This window comes from Chiroxiphia lanceolata, chromosome 2, assembly GCF_009829145.1.
Source record: "Chiroxiphia lanceolata isolate bChiLan1 chromosome 2, bChiLan1.pri, whole genome shotgun sequence".
NCBI lineage: Eukaryota > Metazoa > Chordata > Aves > Passeriformes > Pipridae > Chiroxiphia > Chiroxiphia lanceolata.
This window is the reverse complement of record NC_045638.1, coordinates 96,469,230-96,488,343: the sequence shown is the minus strand read 5'-3', so window position 1 is coordinate 96,488,343 and position 19,114 is coordinate 96,469,230. Positions and strand designations below refer to the sequence as shown.

At 44.1% G+C, this 19,114-nt stretch overlaps 1 protein-coding gene across 9 annotated transcripts in view; it reads right to left on the bottom strand.

Annotated features, from left to right (window-relative positions):
* The window catches only part of LSAMP (limbic system associated membrane protein), a 1,004,346-nt gene that overhangs the window by 100,703 nt on the left and 884,529 nt on the right, over positions 1–19,114 (bottom strand). For all 9 annotated transcript variants that reach the window (XM_032681167.1, XM_032681163.1, XM_032681168.1 and 6 more), the window contains one exon: positions 13,572–13,697. In XM_032681167.1, the coding sequence (XP_032537058.1) occupies positions 13,572–13,697 (126 nt within the window). The remainder of the gene's footprint in view (positions 1–13,571; positions 13,698–19,114) is intronic.

Genomic DNA, 19,114 nt, shown 5'->3' with positions numbered 1-19,114 from the left:
GGGACATTCAGTCTCCAGTTCTTATATCAGCCTAGAGACTGGAGAAACACTTTCACTTCCAAACACATTCATGATTCCCAGACTGTCAGGAGAAAACCAGACAGGAGGGAACCCTTGGATGCTTTTAAAACATTTCTACATTGATTCCTTCTTGAGATACAAAGCATCCAGAGAGATGAACTCTCCTCTTACTCAAACCTTATTTTTCATAATTATGCATCTTTAGCGTTTCATAACGACCAATTTAATCACTTTTGCCGTTTAGAGGGCTACAACAGCCAATCATGGTAATGGGCTTGGTATTTGGTAGGAACCATTTAACGCCCAAGAGCCCTTGTTCTGGGCCACTTGATGCCACTTAAGTTTGACAGACAGACTCTCATTAGCACAAGTTGCTAAACCTCTCAGATGAAGCTCATTTCTTTTAAACAAACTCTGCTCAGTGATCCCCAAAGTCTCTGAGTGAGGAAATTTTTATCTCGCTTCAGATCTGTGCAGGTCTGTGGAAATTAATCAGCATGTTTCCTTGTGCTGGGGGCTTTCTATGAAATTCTCTGCCTTTCCTCCTCATAGTTGTTCTCTCGTACCTTGCACATAAGATCTGTTCCCACTGTGGCCACCCTGTCTGTCTCCTGCAGGGCCACCTGGGCTTATGTGACCTTTCCTTTTCATATGTAGCCCCCTTGATGAGTTTCTGCTCCACTCAGACCAGCCTGCACCTGCCTCTAAGGGACAGCTCTCACTACGCAATTGTTTCTTGCTGAGGACAGATGAATACACATTTGGAAACCTTTAAAAATATCTACAGATCTCTGGCTGCTGCTAAAACTGCTGCCCTTGCCTTTGCCATTCCTGTTACTCCATCTGTTCTTCAGACAGTGATCCAAAATGCAAAAAATAAAGCTCAGGGCATCTGAACTGCTTTAGGTACTCTCGAACTCATATGCAAGTCTGCACCCCAGCTCACATGATGCCCAACAGATTTGACAACGGTCATGGTAGAACAGTGCTGAATATTTGCTTTGAATGCGACCAAAGCAGGCCTCCCTGTGTAGCTGCAAGGATGAGCAGTGGGGCAGCAGGAGGTGCTGCAGATTGTGTTTGACAGACACATGGACAGTGGCTTCTGAGAAATCTCAGACTACTGCAGGGTATGCAGGGAAGGACAGAGGTTTTTACTCAAGGACTTACACAGCAGAAAGGTTCACTACCCCTCAAAGAACTTTGTGTTCAGTAGGCAGGCTAACGACTCAGCATCAATGTTAAGGAAGGATGTCAGATCTATGATGTCTGGTTTAAAACCATTGAATCCATTCCCTTCTGCAGTGTTCCCCAAGAAGAAATTTGCCCTTTACATTTTCTCTTTTTCCCATTATATCACAGCCACTGTACATGCAGAGAGACTCAGAGTTATAAATGTAGGAGTGGTAAATGGAAAATACATTAATATATGAACAGTTACCTCCTAAGTGATAGAAAAAAAGCATTATTTTGTGGGACAGGGTACCATCTCACTCTGTGAACAGTCTGAATGCTTCAGTAAGGCAACTACATAAAAAGTACAATATGTTGAGCTAAAGGAGTAGAAATCAGTCCCTAGGAAGGAAAACCCCGTTTTCAACACAACTTGCCCCAAATGTCAACATCTTCCACAACTACTGCTTTCTGACATTTCAGATGGTGACCTGAGAGTGGTGGTGGGTTGCTATGTATCTTAACAGTCTAAATGGACCTCATGTTCTAAACCACCATGCTTTGTTCCAGTACAATAAATGCAGTATTCTCAATGCCATAATTCAAATGGAGTCTGTTTCACCAGGCACACACAGACAAAACCACAGTACTGCAAGACACTGTGTGCACCTGTCCAAAGCTGAAGAGAGCTTTAACTGATCTTATGACATATTAGTTGGGCAATAGACCAATGCCCCTTAATTAGAGGCTGCCTGCTAAGGTACCCTCAGCAGGAGAAGAGTTAAGGTTGCATTTGTAACCTGAAATCTCACCTTACCTGGCTTGTGAGTGCTTAACTGTGCAACTTTAATGTGTTCTTATCAGAGCATTTTTATTGAGCCATTATTAACACTGGTTAGATACAATCTAGTGTTTCCCAGATCCCCCTCATCCCCAGCCATTACCTGAACCACACAGAACATGAGATTCAAAGGAAGCATTTAAGTCAACTCCTGCTATCGTTCTCTAGATATCCAGTGCTGCTAATTCCTTAGTAGCTTCCTTAAATGGGGCTTGAGTTTTGGTTGCTATCTTGCATGCCCTCGGCCAGAGTGCATATTGAAGGAAATCCTCTACTGATAATTAATAAGTTCCCCTGACACTGGCTGCTCATTAATCTATTATTTTACTCCTCTAATTAATTCTGTCTGTTCAAGTTAACAGTCTCCTTCCCTCATCTTCTCTGGGTCTCATACAGGAGATGCTGCATGGCAAATGTGACTTTTCTTTGTCCCCAACTCCCTTAAAACCTCTGCTTTGGGCATGAACTCCAAGACCCATTCCTTGCATGGAGTGAATCGGCTCTCCAGAGGTCTGCATTTCACTCAAGTGAAATGAAGCTCCAGGCATCCAAGATGGAGCTTGCAGAAGGAGTATCTAGGGAACATTAGCTTCTCTGTGTTGCCCCTTGGAAAGCTCCCAAGAGCTACAAGGAATCCTCCTCACAGAAGTCAAATGGTTGTAGTTCTCCCCACAGAAAATGGGGCGCTTAGAATTTCACAGTGCAAGGAACATCTACGTATATATGGCCTGATTTCCTTCTAAAATAGCAGCCTCTCCCCTGTACCGGGTCTGCCTGAAATGGAGTTCATTTTCCCCACAGCAGATCTCACAGCACTGTGCTTTGCATTAGGAGCTAGAAAGGTGTGGATAACACACACCAGCGTTTTGGCTACTGGTGAGGAGCACTGGCACAGCATCAAGGCTGTCTCGCCAACATTTCCTCCTCACCAGTATACTAAGGGTAAGTGAGATCTTGGAAGGGGACACAGCCAGGACAACTGAGCCAAACTGACCAAAGGAATATTCCATACCATATGGCATTTGCTCAGCAATAAAAGCTAAGAGAAATGGGTAGAGGCATTCATTATTATGATGTTTGTCTTCTGGAAAAACCAATACGTGTGCTACAGCTCTGCTTCCTGGGAAGAGGCTGAACATCGCCTGTTGGTGGCAAGCAGAGAGTGAAAATAAATATTTTGTTTTCCTTTGCTTCTGTGAGTGGCCTTTGCTTTTGCTTTATTAAACTGCATTTATCTTGACTCACAAGCTTTTTCCATCTTATTTTCTCCCCCCATTCTGCTGAGGAGGTGAGTGATGGAGCGTCTTGGTGGACATCTGGCATCCAGCCAAGGTCAACCCACCACATACCCAAAGCCTAACAGTCAGCACAAATTAACTTTAGGTCCCTTGGGCAGAAGGGAAGACAGAAGCAGGAACCAATTATTTATTTGCTTGGAAGATACCCAAGTACAGCAGAGATAAATGCAATAGATACAAGTGAGCATGAGAGGCTGGAGTTACAGAGTTTGGAGTCTGACCTGATCTTCTGCAGCTCAGGGAACTTCTGAAGTTTTGTCTCCTAGCATGACTGACTTCAAAAATACTAATTCTCCGTCCCTGTCACGCAGCTATACTTTAGGTACAGGCAGGCTTTGGACAGAACCATGCCACACAGCCAAAGGATGGCAGGTACTCTGCTCTCATTTTTCATGCTTACTGTTATGTTTCACAATTCTACCTTTAAGGTGGAAAATGCAAGCCTTTGAGGTTGGTGGATAAGGCTGGTAAACATCAAAATGCTGCACATTTTGCGCAGTAAAATGGATGGACAGACACCAGCTTGGGCAACATACAAAGGAGCGCACAGTAAAATGCTCACAAATAATGCATACAGCAGTGTGCACCTGCATACTCAGGCAGCTTTTACAAATGTACAGGCTGCACAGCAGGTAAGGATGGTGGTAATGACATATGGCGACCATTACAGTGCTTGTAATTAGATGATCCTGCCAGCAGTTCTCAGCCAGGCACGTACGACAGGGCAGTGACCCACAGGCACTCTTATGAGGAGCCTAAGAAACCCCTGGGAGGCCGCATCGCTCTTCCCTCTGCCTACCCCAGACTGCAGCCATCTCATCTCCCACTGGTGCCTTTCCTGGGACGCAAGATGGAACAGGGTATGGGCTCTTTGAGTATGCTCTAAAGTGTGCCATAGATACAGCCCTGTCCTCACTCCATGACCCTTCCAATCTGCCACAGCCCTCAGTCGATACAACAACTGAAATCTCTCATGATCAATGCCTTTCCCAGGCCATCAATACCTCCATTACACTTTTCTTGCTTGCAGTTTGTGCTGATCCTTTGGCAGGATATGCTTATCTTTACAACGGCTCAAGTCACTCCAAACTGGGTGTGAAATTCAAAGGCTGCATCAGAGAGCAGCTCTTGCTTTCCTGGATTGGGACTCACCAATCCCTCCCAGCCCCCCCTGCTTTGCTCCCGTGCCGCAGTAACACTGCGGTGGGCACTCACTGTGAGTTTATGAGAAAGGATGATTTGTTCAGCCAGTGCATGAAAGAATGCAGAGTACATGAGAAGAGTCATATTTTTCAGGTGCTGTTCAGAAAGAAAGAGTATCCGAAGAAGAAATAAGAAAGAAAATGAGAATCATAAGAAAGAAATAAGAACAAAGCTTTTGAACGTGCACCTCCACCCCAAAAAATAAAATCCCCGAATCATGTTTTTGGTCTCTCATGTTTTTCTTCAGACAGGAAAGGGGGGATGTTCTGAAGACACATTTCTGAAGTGCTCAGAAAGGAGGAAGCAACAGAACACAAGTGTTCACCAGGGCCTATCGCAGCCTTATGTTACCAAAATAGCTCACTGCATTCAGCTGGGAGACTCCCATTTTCACTACAGCTGTATTCAGACCTGGGAGAAAAGCTCCACATGTGGAGGCTGAGTGACCTCTGACCTTGCTGTAGTTTTAATGGCAAGCAGGTTCAGGATGTCTTGCCCCTAAAGCTGGCTTTTTCTTTGCCCTAGGTCTATCTCTGTATACAGGAGATTCTTGCAAGTAATCCTGCTTTTCCCTACACTCCTCTGTTCTCTCTCTCACTATTTTCCAGCTATCACTAGAGCTGAAATATAGAAGCCAAGCAGCTTCATCAGTGGGATTGGCATGGGGGTGGAAGCAGAGGCAAGAGACAGCTAGATAATTATGCAAGAGATGCTTTGGTGGTGAAGAGGTGAAGCTTTTGGGGCTATACAGGAAACTCCCTCTAGACATCAGTGTCCTGGCAGGACCCATGTGCTGCAGAACATGCTGTCCTCCATGCTCACTGGGGTCCTTAGAAGAGAGAAGACAGTAGGTCTGGCTCTAGTACAGAATATACCAGACACTGAAGTCAGTGAAGCCATTGAGAGCAGTTGTAGTCACATAACAGCATAATAACAAAATGGTGAAGTCTCCTTCTTTAAATTAAAAAAAAAAAAAAAAAAAAAAAGCAAGGACCAGCTATAAGCTACTACTTTAACTTTCTCCTTTTATTAGTTTGTCTCTCTCCTACTGTGAAGAGAAAGTGAGAAATATGCTTGCCTAAAGTAAAACTACTTATAGATTACAGCCATAAGGGGAAAAAAATGCAGCCTCCCCATTTTCTTCTTAAGGCTACTTTCTTAAGGACGTTTGAATTGAAAGTATTCAATTTAACATGCTATGAAATTTTTCTCTCTTTAATTCACACTCAACCTCTCTGCATCTTTACAAGCACATTTAAATTTTCAGGTGCAAACTACAGCTTCAAATATGGAGTTGTCAGTGGGGAATACGACCTCCAGATGGCAGAGTGAATGGGACCCAGTCCTAAAATATTTGCCCTTTACCCCTGTGAACCCAGAGAAGCTCTATCACCAAATGAGCAGCTCCAAGCACGAAGGACCCACAGCAGACTCATGAGTTCAAATCACTAGAGGGAGACACAGTAACACACACACATCCCATCAGTGTCTTGCACTCAATAACAATCTGTTTTGCTATAGTTGACTATATAGGTAGGATACAAGAGTGCTCAATGGCATGTCTGGAACACAAGAAAGGCTGGCAGAGAAGGAGGACAAGGTAGACTGCATCTACAATGCTAAGAATGGCAGGCCTAGCAGATCTCTCCTCTTTTTATTCTAATCAGGACAAAAAAGTACTGATACTGAGTTTGTGATGGCGGGAAAGACAGAGAATTGGTAAGGTTCAGTAACCTGCTGCTGAGATCTGACTTGTGGCAGTGTATGGCACGTCCTTTTTCTGTCATCACTAATTATGGAAGATTTTGAATTCTCATGTTCTGGGGTACTCAGTTTTCACTCCCTCATCTAGCCCTCTGGGATCCGTCAAGACTGGCTGATGGAGGTAGGGGAGGGAAAGTAGCTAGCTATTCCTGAATGACCTTACTAAACAGCCCATTGAGAAGCACTAACCTTCAAGGCAGAGATACAGCACTAATCTTGAGGGCAGACTGTACAGCACTGCACAGACAGCAGTATTACAGCATGCAATGAGCTGAAAAAATTCTGCTTTTCTGTAGGTGAAGGAAAGTTTTCATATGGACACCATCCAGCTCAGCCGTTAAAATGCCATGGAAAAGACTTTACCAGCATGACTGACTAGAATTGGTATCCATCTGGGAGAAGGAAAAAAAGGAAGTAACTCTACCCAGACTCCAACTTGCTGTAAAGAGCAACATTATTATGTGGCAGGAAGGCCACTAACTGGGTACACAACTGCCACATCTTGCCAGCAACAGCACAGAAAATCTTGCCAGAGGTGGAGCAGCCAAGCACTCCACATGTTCCCCTCCAACCACTGCTGAAAGCAGCAGAGTAAATTTCCTCTACACAGCAGCTGTAATTGCTTGTTCCCCAGAAACACCAAAATAATCATGAGGCTTTGCTCTCCCTCTATGACCTGGGACAGGAGAGAGAAATCAAAGCTGTTAAAAAAATGTATGTTTCATGCATCAACAGTGATTGTACTGAAACAGCATCACAGACCACAGTAACCAAATGGGGCATTACTACAACAGGAGTGATCTCTATGCAGTGTATGTGTCTCTGGGTGTAGAAGGAAGAAAGCAAAATGAGAGAGCACCTTCTCAACCTAAGTTTGTTACAGGTGAGGAAGGAGGTGGGGAGATCTGGATTGTGGGCACTAAGAAAAGCAGACTTCTAAAAATATAAGAAATGTGGAGCAAGTGTAAGTGGGAAGCAAATAGAGGTTGAAACAACTTTGGATGCCTTCTGGAGAAGACCTGAAAAAGTTGAAAGTTTGGCTTGTTTCCCAGGCTCTTTGTGAGCCAGCATCCTCTTTTTTTTTATGTTGGATAAGATGAAGACTAGATCAAGAGAGAAAAAGACATCTCAGAAAGTGTGCTAAAACAAACTAGGAGTGTTTAAGAGGCAAAATGAAAGGTCTCTGTGGAAGATGAGACCACATTTTTACCAGAGAGTATTTTGAAGATGCAAGAAAAAAAAGGAGGAAAAGGAGACCTGGTTAAAAAATCATCAGTTGCCCACCCAACATTCTAAAATGCAGGGTCAAACAAATACCTTCTAATCTTAAACTTCCCGATGACGCAGAGACAGTTACATGGGGAGAAGGTTGTGACATGAGAAGAGGTGGCACAATAACTCCACAAAACCCCCACCAAATGCAAACAAAAAACCTCACCCTTAGCCTCTCAAAACAACACTTCTCTCCACAACTGTTTTACTGAGGTTTTTAGAAATGCAGCAGAGAAGTGAGAAAAATCCAAACAGTTTAGATAACCAGAAAATCCACTTCCCACTCATCACTACCTATTACCCACAGGGTTGACTTGTGGTGACTCTGGCTGAGGGTTTTCTGTTTGTTACTTTCTATGGTCATAAACTGGCTTTTCCTGTGCTACTTCAAAGCGAAGTATCAAGGCTTTGGACTTAGACAGCAATGAGAAGCAAGCAAACACAGGACATAATGATCAAAGTTGCCCAATGTGAATGATATGGCCTTCTTAAATCTCATACTTTCAGAAAGCTCTCTGTCTCTGCTTCCTTCAGCGCTCAGTATTCAGCTCTACAAGGAGACTGGCATGCACTGAAGGAAGATACACAAGTGAACGGGGGTGTGAGATAATCTGTCTCTTTCACTTTAGGTCTTATCCTGATCTCTGAGCCCCAAAGCATGAAGTTTAACATCCTTTTCAATATTTTTATTGTGAATAACAAGAATATCCAGATTTGTTCACATTATCCTCAGGAATACATAAGCTGTTTGAGTCTTGCCAAGTTTTCATCTTTAAATAACTTTCCATGGCGATGAGTTCTACAGCTGTTTATAAACATATTATACATATACCATCTCAATTACACAGAGCATGCAGGCACATTTCCGTATTCTCTATCCCTTCTAAACTTCCCAGGCTATGGTAAATTCTCTAAGGCTCAATGAGAATTTCTAGCACCCTCTAGGGAGAATCAGAGTGGCATATTTGACAAGCCTTCCCATCTCCTTCATTTTATGCTGTGACATGAAACTTGGGTGTTGCAATCAATACTTATCTGCTTTGCTCTAGACTGGTTCTTCTTATGCTGTGATTACCACTGTAATAACTAAGCTCCTTTTTCTGAGCCAAAGTGGGTATCTTTAGACTGTCAGGTGGAATTTGGGAGAATCCAGACTGTTCTCTTCTCCATCAAGCAGCCTTGACAGGCTGAAGCCACGGAAGTTGGATCAAGAATGAGGTACCTAGTGGTTTTATACAGGTTTCACATTCTCTAGGAAAATGGAATTGCTTGCTCCTCAGCTGGTTGAGCCCAATCAGTAAAAGCCTCAATTGTTCAACTTTGATCAATATAGCTTTGTCTCCCTGCCACTGCCTGTCAGGTCGTCATCTACATGGTTACCAACACCATGGCACTTGGCACAGCACCCATGAGCAAGGCCCTCAGGAAGGTTTCAACCACATGCTTTGTGGTAGAAGAGCAGAAACGTGAATGGGTCTACTCCTGTGAGCTTGAGTACAAGCTCTTCAGGACAGGAGCTGCCTTTCGCTTTTTCTTCTACATTTGTCTGCCCATACACAGCAAAAGGATTGGCAGTGAGATCCCTGGTAATGTAAAGACCTTGCAACAACTCTCCACGTTCATATTGCTGCTAAGTCGATTCCCAAGAGGCCACTCTTTAGGGCTTCCGTTGAGAGGGAGTTTATTGATAAGAACATGAACATACATGAATCTTTACTTTCCCCAGGAAGCTCTTTTTTCAGTCAACCAGGCATCTAGCATGGCTCTAAATAAGACAGAGGGATGAGCAGTGATAAATTATAAAGCCTCTGGACTGTGATCTCAGCATCTTATGGGTAGGGAGAAGTCACATTATCCTGAATAAAAATAAGTCAATAAAGACATGAAGTAAAACTAAGATGAGCTCAAAAGCAGGCACTGGCTACCATGTCTAATCTACCTTACTAGATCTTTTTCTTGGCTGTGTTAGTTTTTATCTTTGTGCATGGTACAAAGAAAACAGAGCACCTGCTAACATACCTAGCCATAGATGGGTAGGCTGCCTGGGGTAGCCTGCACACACCATGTCAGTGTGATAAATGATACATGGTCCTGTGCTTGGACCTTGTCCAGACTGTGGTGCAGCTACTGGATATTCGAGGTTATTGTATTCTGTGAGGAAAATATAATCTATGCCTTTGTGAACCATGGATCAGGCAGGTTATGATTTAATATTAAGGAGACTGAAACAATAGGGTACCACCCACTATTTGTACAAAGAGTCTGGGTTTTATCCCTTTCAAGAGATGAGAGACTACAGCATATTCCCTAGTGAAGAATTTCTAATGCTGACAACTGCTAACTCATACAGTTTGTAAAGGACACCATCAATACTCATCCCCACTCTAACTGAACAAATCCCAGTTTCCTGACAAATCCAGTTCAGAGTGCTGCTACAATCTTTGCCATGGATTACCATCACAAACAGGGACCGCAAAAGTCACAGGGCACTGCGGGCTTAACAAGCCTGCACCTATGTCCTGAATCACAGGAAAGGGATCAGACTATGAGCAGGGAGGGATGTGTTGACCTGCTGGAAGCTGCAGGTCAGCAATCCCAGAAAAGTGCTCTGCTGTCTGGAGCTGAAGAGCTAATCATAGAATCATCGAATCATAGAATCAGCCAGGCTGGAAAGGACCTCCGAGATCATCAAGTCCAACCTTTGATCCACTACCACTGTGGTTACTAATGAAGCTGTGTGTACTCCCAGGCAATGTCTATTAAATTATCCACAACTATTTAGACCAGATTGCCAATGTCCTACAGAACAGTAGCTTGTCAAATAAGAAAGAAAAGGGTCTGGGTGACTCTCTCCACCTGCTCTGCCAAAATGCAATCAGTCAATCATCTGAAGAGGAATGGAAGAGGAGAGCAAGGACTTGCATCATTCCAAAGAATGTCATTCCTGCTTTCAGCAAATTAAAGCTGATCTGTATTGTCATTTGCCATTGGACTTATTAAGGTTTTTTTCCCTTTACCTGCCTTCCTCCTAAGGTGTCAGTGCTACAGTCACACTTTAACTATCTCACAGGCTTAGGGTTTTTTTCTGGGGCTGCTTCAGGGCTTGGGGACTTATAATTGATGTGAGAAAAATGCCTGGTTCAACTGTTCACTGAAGGACCAGCAAAGGAAGGGACATAGCATTTTATAAATAATTTTTTTTTAACTTCCCAGATAGGCAGATGAGTAGGCTATGATCACAGAATTTAAATGAACATGCATTCCTGCCTTCTCTGCATAAGTAGCAGCACTGCTTTCCCTTTGCATTTGTATCTTCCACTTCACAGCCAACAAGAAATAAATCATTTCTGTGGTCCTAACTCGGGTAATTAGCCAACAAATACTATTGACTAAGTCAATGAATGAAAGAAACAGTGGACAAAGTCGCTAATGAACTCCTTGAGGAGAGTGCACAGTGAGAAAGTAATTTGGCCCTCCCGCCCCCCAGTATGGGTTTAATTTCACTACCTGTCCATTCAAAATCTCCCACACAAGCTCAATAACACTCTATCTTTCAGTTCTGCAGTCACAAGTTTAGCCATGAAAAAAATCAGAGAGAGATATATTTTAAAAAACCTTTACAATGAACTAAAATAGCTCTTTGATGCATAGCAGATGTCTTCAAAACTTGCATCAACGGAGCCAAAATGCCTTGCAGTTTTGGAAAAGGGAGATTCCAAGATAAGATGCGTTTCCAACTGCAGCAGCTCTGGAATAGATATGGAATTTATATTAATTGTCAACCTCAAGGAAAACACTTTAAAGAAGGCCTTCACTCTCCTGTTTTGGGACAAGTGTCTCACTGGGCTACATGCTACTCAAAGACCTGATGTCTGCCTGAAAGCAGTTCCTCTGTATCTGTAAAAGATAGCACATGGGTTCAGGTGGGGAAAAAGAGAGAGAACAACAATCAGTGAGACAGTGAGGTGGCAAACTGAGGACTGCCTGCCCTTCACTGTAACCCCTAGTTCATTACAAAGGGGGTGCTTGGGCAGGCTTCACTGTAGGGAGGAAGATCGAGGAGAGGTTGGAAGGAAGTCAGTGAGATGGTGCTGAGGGAAGCTCTGAAACACACAGTATGGGAGAAAAAATGTGAAGGGACATGCTGGAAAACTGAACAACAAATCCAGGCAATCTGACTCTGGAGTTAAAGTGGGGATGGGGTTCTCCAGTTCTGTTGCTCACCAGACAGGATAGCCAAAATGAAGATTTGTTCTGAGGAGACTTTTATAAAAAGGAGAAAAGAAGTCTGTATCTGATATAATGGAGTAGGTGGTACAATTGAAAAAAAAAACACAAAGAACCAACAGCCAAAGTGATGAGTCAGGACAAGAATCTTCTTACTGCTTTGAACAATGTATCTCATGTGTACCAGGTCTTAGTTTTCACGAAGATTTAAGCTAGCATCCTTGGAACACCCTTAACTCAGACAATATTAGGCTGTGCTCAGAGAATAGCTAGGGAATATCTACTTCATTACAAGAAAGAGATAGAGAACTGAAAGACTGATGCAGCAGTAAGATGGAAGATTTGATCAGAAATAAAACTTAGGAACAGAAATAACAGAGGTAGAAGGTTCCATATACATATTTAAAGGTGAAAAAAATAGGATCCATTTTCCTATAAATGCAAATGGCACCATCATGCTTAACGCTGAAAAAAGCAGAAGAGGAAAGTCAGGTAGTGATGGAACACAGAGGAGTACTGTTCCTCTCATCAGCTCTGCTCCTTCCACCTCTTCCTGGCATTCTTTCCCCATCTTCCTTCTTTTGACATTGCAAGAAATGGGCCAGAAATACAAACTGCATATCTGCCTTTCATATGCATGAAACTTCAGAAGGACTTTGGGTTAGCTGAAGGGACAAGACAGGAAATCTGAGTAACCCCAACCTGAACCACAAGTTCCAAATCCAAGGGGTTCTGGATGCAGCCCTAGGATTAAGCTCTCTTCCAACGTGTCATTCTACCTTTCTCTCTCAGACCTTCTTTCTGCAACACTCTCCTCTTTTCTGGCTGTTGAACTGCAGTAGATACTTGACTATCTGTAGCACATGCAGAATGTTTGTACTCTGCCTACCTCAAATCCTCTTTAACCCTTTACAGTATATGGGAGTATCACAGGATACCATTCACATGGAGCTAATCAATGCTTTCCCCATGCATTTCAGATGAAAGAATATCTGACAGCAAAAGAAATCAGCTAAAGAGTTCTCTCCTCAAAGTACATGAAACGGAGGAAGAGAAACCCACCTCTTGTTCTCATCCTACTGATAAATCTTCAGGGGGTGAAGTTTCCTTGCAACCCAAGCTGCTAACCCCACAGAGTCTGACTACTGAAAGGATATTCTCCTTCCAAGCTTGTTACTTCCTTGAGCATGGAAGGCACAGTTAGATAGCAGAACAAAGATGGTGAGTTCTCCTTTATTCTGTCTCCATCCTGCTCTTCACTCACCTTGAAGATCAAATGCCTTCTTTACTCACCTCACAAGACACAAGACAACTGTCTGCCAAAGTGGAGCGTAATATGAAATCATCTGTGCCACTGTTTGTCTCTCTCTTTTAAGGCAAATCAGTAGGAAGCAAACTCTTTTATGTAGTATCTCAACAAAAATCCTTTCCCCTCGGTCTGGCACCAGGAGCATTTTGTCTCCACCACTGTGCTGTGCATTACCAGCGGTAGAGACTGGGACAACTCAATGAAGACCAAAGCTAAACAGAATTACGGGTCCGGTTCTGTAGAGCATCTACTGAAGTAATTTCATTTGTTCACTTGGAAAACCTGTTTATTGTGCCTGGGAAATCACACCTCAAAACAAGTTATGAAGTGCATTTAAGATTCTTGCCACTTTTCTACAGCTGCCTGTATTGCTACTGAAGTTTTCTTTTGATGCTGGAAGAGAAGGAAACTACTGAACAGTTCACAAATCATCAGCACAGTCAAGTCCAGTTGGATCTCTTACCTGTTGGGGTGAGGTGCCTCCAGGTGATGACAGGTTCAGGACGCCCATTTGCCAGGCAAACCAGAGTCACGTTGCTGCCCTCATTCACGGTGATGTCTGAGGAGATATTGGAGATCTTTGGTGGAACTGTGAAGACAAAAGGAAGTTGGACGTTGTTAGAAGAAGAATTATGGAGGGCAGCCCTTCTGGCTTATTAAACTACCTATCTATTAAGCAGAGTCCTGTCACAGGTTGCACTCCTCATTACTACCTGGGTTTCTGAAATCACATCGGAATAGTATGTACCGCTGTTTCAAGTTCTGCAGTTCGAAATGGCCTTTGCTGTAACTGCAATGCTTTGTGTTTGAACAGGTTAGGTCTTCATAAAACAACCTCTAAGGACTTGCCTGCCTGTCCCAAGGCTGCATGGAAGGAGCCAGGAGGCTCCAAGCACATTTTTACACTCCAAACAGTCCCAGACAGAGTTCTACATCCTCCTGCAGAATACAAGGCCTCAAGGCACTGACTCAGAGGGTGTAGTAGTTACTGCTACCTCCCACGGGCAGATAGGACCAATGCTGCTAGCCAGCACACTGCTCTTCTGTTCACATAACCAAATGCTCACTGGGAACTGAACTAGAGAGTCAATAAGCTTCTTCCTGTAGAGACTGTGCAATGGCATGAGAAGCAAGGATGTGCGCCATAGCTAATGGGAATTTCTACAATGGCAACAGCAGGAAGGTTTCTGTGACATCTTTCAGCCAGTAGAGATGCCCCATGGGCTACCTGCAGTAGGTAGCTTCTGGATGACTGTACCTCACACAGCACAGCACCAAAAGCACAGTAGGGTCTCTAAAATTCACTAGACCAGCCATTGCTTGGGCATTCAGGATCCTTAAAGACCTTCCAAGCTAGTGAGTTTGTGTCACAGGACCAGAGTGACCATGCCGGGACCTGAACACATCCAGGTGTGGAGTATGTCAGCTGTTGCAGTCTCTCCTCTCTCATGTCCATGTCTTGCTTCCATGCTTCAAACTCCAGAGGTAGTGAGGGAGTTTGACTAAAAAGGAATCTTCTAATTTTTTTTTAAATATATTTTCAGCTTCCAAATTTGTGTGTAGCGAGGAATGAAACAACATCATTTTCTGCTTTGCTTACCACAAAGTAAACAGACAACAGCCTCCCCTTCCCCCTCCCTGGCAGGAGTGCCTGATGGTCCTTTTGAGGCAAAGCCTATAAGCTAGGTGGGGAAAAGGAAATGAAGCCTGAAGAGAGCAACTCACTACTTCCAGCTGTGTTGCTGGATTCATAGGAATATTGTTTACAACCCACAGCTCACTAGTCCCTCTCTGTAGGCCTCGGAGCCATGGAAAACACTTTAGCATCTATGACCATGGGACTCCCTTGGAAAAAGAGGACCTATTGAAAAGAAGTGAGGCAGGCATGTACTTGCTGACACTTTCACTGATCCTGGCAAGGAAGGATTTAAGCCAGGCATGCTGAGGAAGGATTGCCATAACCTGTGGAGAAGCGACAGTGCAGAGGGCAGTGAGGAATCAGTTGAGGGTCAGCACAATAGGGACACATGGGTCACTGGCAAACACAGGTAAGCAGAACCCAGGAGTAAAACCAGTGGTTAGACCACAGTTTGGGAATATTATCATAACCTCAAAGGGTTAAGATTTGCATGAGGAAAAAAAGGCTGTGCAGCAAACCAAGAAGGACTAAGCTCAATCAGCATTACCAGATGGAGCTGTAAGCCAGTGTGAAGTCCTAGCAGAATGGTGCAATGCCAGCCAAGGTTGAGGAGAGAGCAGCAAAAGCCACCACAGGGCAGCAGCAGAGCTGCAGTTAGGACATGTGTAACCTGCCACTTCCCAAAGCCATCAAGACATTTTAGTTCATGCAGGATCAAGTAAACTCAGCAAATACAGATCTGACCATGCCTACCAAATGCCCAAGGGGAGGAGCATGTGTCCAGATGGTCATATCTTGCTTGCCACTTTTTCAGACAAGGGAGAAAAGGGCATCCAAGGATGAAATTCTGTTAGGAATATAATGGCTGGTTCCTTTCAGCTGACACCTTGGTCAGAGGGCATGGAAAGGCTGAGAGAAGGGGGAATAGGGCAAGAAATAATTTCCCTGTAAATTTAAAACCTGGTTTGGCTTCATCTGCTTAGAATCCAAAACCAGTGGACAATAATTTCACTCAGATAAAAAGTCAGAGACTTTTAATTTTCAGGGTGTCAAGCCAGCATGTTAAAATGCCAAAACTGTCAGCACCAGCAACAGTTAGTATTGCCTCCTTGGCACTTGTCATTACTTTGCACACACCTTTTTAGGACAGCCTTAAATGAGAGGCTTTGACCTTATTATTTTTTTCCCATGTGTGGGTTCTGTTATGTTTTCACAGGTTCTAGACTGCTGGAAGAAGGATTGCTGAGAATGAAATCTCCTGGGGCCAGGATCTTCTGGGCATCAGAGCCTCCTTTTGCCCAGCCATCTCCTGTTGACCCTCAACTGCAACACTCTTCTGTGTCTGGCCTCTCTGAACCATTAGCAGAGGCAAAACCACTGGCTGCAGGCCCACAACAGGACAAGTACTACAGCTAAACAGTGCTTCCAGGCATTTTTATATTCTGGCTTTTTCCTCCAGGACAGACCAGACTGCCGCTGGACCCCTCTGGCTCCAAAGACCATGGGAAATGAATGCCAGGGTCTCTGGTACTGCTGAAAAAGATGAAATTGCCAGATTTTTTCCTCCCTTTCTGTGTAAATATAATATGGGGTATCCATTACACTGTGCTTAGGATCCCCCTGGATGACGAGGAGAGCAGAGACAGACATGAAAGCAAGCACTGCTTCATCCCGAGAGAGACAGAATGCTCCACCCACACCAGGGACTGATTCTGACAAGAAGGAAATGAATGCTGAGAAAAGGGCTTGAAACTCACGTGTTTGTTTCTTCTACATTTCACATCTATAGGATAAAGCTAATGCCAGGTCAGCATCTCATCTTCCAAGTCACTGACAGTAAATAACAAGCCCCAAAGTAACAAGTGGTCGTTTGCCGTAAGAAGCTTGGACTGGAAGAGCAGGAAAGCTGCAAGGCAGGAGTGACACAAGGGCAGAGATACTGTAGGGTGCTCTGGGCTGGGAAGGCTGCAGGGCAGGAGGGGTGCAAGGTGAGAACCAGTGTGGGAATTCAAGTCCCAAGCAAGATGCAGTGAGGGAGCTAGGTAGGACAGGCTTCTGCAGAAACAGCTTGCACCGAGCCTGTTCTAGTTAATTGCCGTCAATCCTTCACTTCCTGACAACTGCAACTCACATTAATTTAAATAATAAGAAAGACTGAGACATGAAAAATAGAGCATGCTTCCCCAGCACAATCACTGTTGCTCTCCAGATGAAAGCAAGTGATTTGTTTCCACAAAAACACCCGCTATAGCAGTTATTACAGACCAGGGGCTGCATACGGGAGGCAGCAAGGAAACCACAAACAAGAGAATACGCAAACATCTGCTGTTGTTATCCTTGCCTTTTATGACCAAAGCCCTTCACAGCTCAAAACTCCTCCTGAGATATTTACCTGGGAAGGTGTGGGGCAGGCTGGATCAGCATTATGATTCAAGGCTATGGAAGGAGGCAAGGAGTAGTGCTACACCCCTTTTCCTAATTTAGTTTACACTGGAACTGGTCATGCCGCAGCTCCCAAAGAGTTCAAATACTTGTATTTTGATCAAAACATTTAAGCACAGCACAGGCACAAAGTGGGTTGAATAGGAACCACTGCTTTGCACAAGAGGTACTTATATGCAAGGGGTACTTAAAGGCCCCTGGCAGCAGTTTCTGGCTCCTGCACTGATGGCACTCCACTTTCATGATGCTACACGCAAGATCTTAGTACAGGAGGAGGACTGGTTTGAGAGACAAGGGCAGGAAGCACAGGATGAGGAACTCAAATCAGGTATGGTAGAATAAAAAATGGAAACAGAGGAGATCTAGTTGGAAGACAGCTCGAGCCCTGTAATGCGCACACAAGAAATTAACAGTCAGATATTCCGACTGTTCCCTATGGGCAAACAGAACTTGGCATAAGACCCTTAAGTGCAGCCTTCTACAGTGGGGCATTTACTCCCCCATCTGAAATTACAAGACTGCTTAACAGCCAAGTATTTTGTCAGTAAGTCACAAAATACGTTTAAAAAATACATTCTTATTCCCACTCAACAGACTTATGATACAGCAAAAGCTATTTAATACCTCCAAGACACAGATGCAAACAGTATTGAAATTTCCTAAAAAAGCCCATAAGCTTCATTTAAGTGCTCTGTTGTCCCAAGAAGGGCACCTTGGATACAAACGGAAAAAGTCTCTGCAATCCCTTCCATATATCCTCATTACTTGCTTCCTCCAGCCTATTTCCTTCCTCGCTATTGGCAAGTAGGACCCCCATCTGTTGGAGAAAATTAAGACTCACATCCAGTAATACACAGGAGCCCCTGGCTCTCAGAGCAAAAAAAGAAAACATCAGGACTTCACTCCAAAGTCAAAGGAACTTTGCAGCCGCTAAAGCCCTCCGCAGGTGCCTATCAATTAGCCTCGAGAGTTCTCATTTCCTTGTCCCCAGCTCCCAATTAACAGCACTTTGCAACAAATGCAAAGACGCTAATAAGCCCCAAGGCAGAGGTAGGGGGGACGCTGCCCATCACATGCCCCTTGAATGCTCTGGAGCAGCCACCTTGCTCACCACAATTAGGGGTCCTTTCCTGGGGCAATTAATTGACAGCAAATTGGCCTCATTAGTCATTGTTTAGTTACAGCGTTTAGTGGGGAAGAGAGGACCTGAAGACGGGGCTGAGCTGCTAAACACAACTAAATGGTTTAATTTCCCTCTTATGTGTACAGCAGGCTAATCACAGCTCTTTACGGATGTAACAAGAAACAGCTTGTTGAAGCTAAAGTCCGCAAAGGGAGCAAGCTGATGACTGCAAAGTAAAATCCAGACACCCTTTGGGATGCGGCATGCTAATGTTTCTGAAAGCATTTTGCAGAAGAAACGCGACATGAGACCCAAGATGTGTTTTTTACGGTCTGATTCACGCTGCAGTCTCAGCCAGAGGGAGATGAAGCTGTCACCAGGGCGAGAGGGCAGAGAGTGAAGTTGTTGAACTTCATTAGAGTGGACTCCGAAACAGCCTTCTGACCTTCCGCTTTTCTAGGCTTGGTTTCACCCTGCCAATGCCTCGCGGCATTAACGCTTCTGTGAAGTAGAGGCAAATGATGAAGGCTTGCTTTTGTTCTTTAATCCCCTGGGAACAAAAACCCACCCCAAACACACTACAGTGTTTTTACAAGGTGTAAAAAGTGCTTCTTTTTATTGTCTGAAAGGGAGTGCCTTGTCACGTGGCCCTTAGGAAAGAGTCTATCACAGCCAGAGCACAGAAACCACTTAAAGAGATCTGCAGTTCCCAAACCACAGTGTGCTCCCTCACCACTCTACAGCATCGTGGCTGATCTCCATCGAGCACCACTGCTGATGCCAAGAGAGGCCGGGCAGAAGG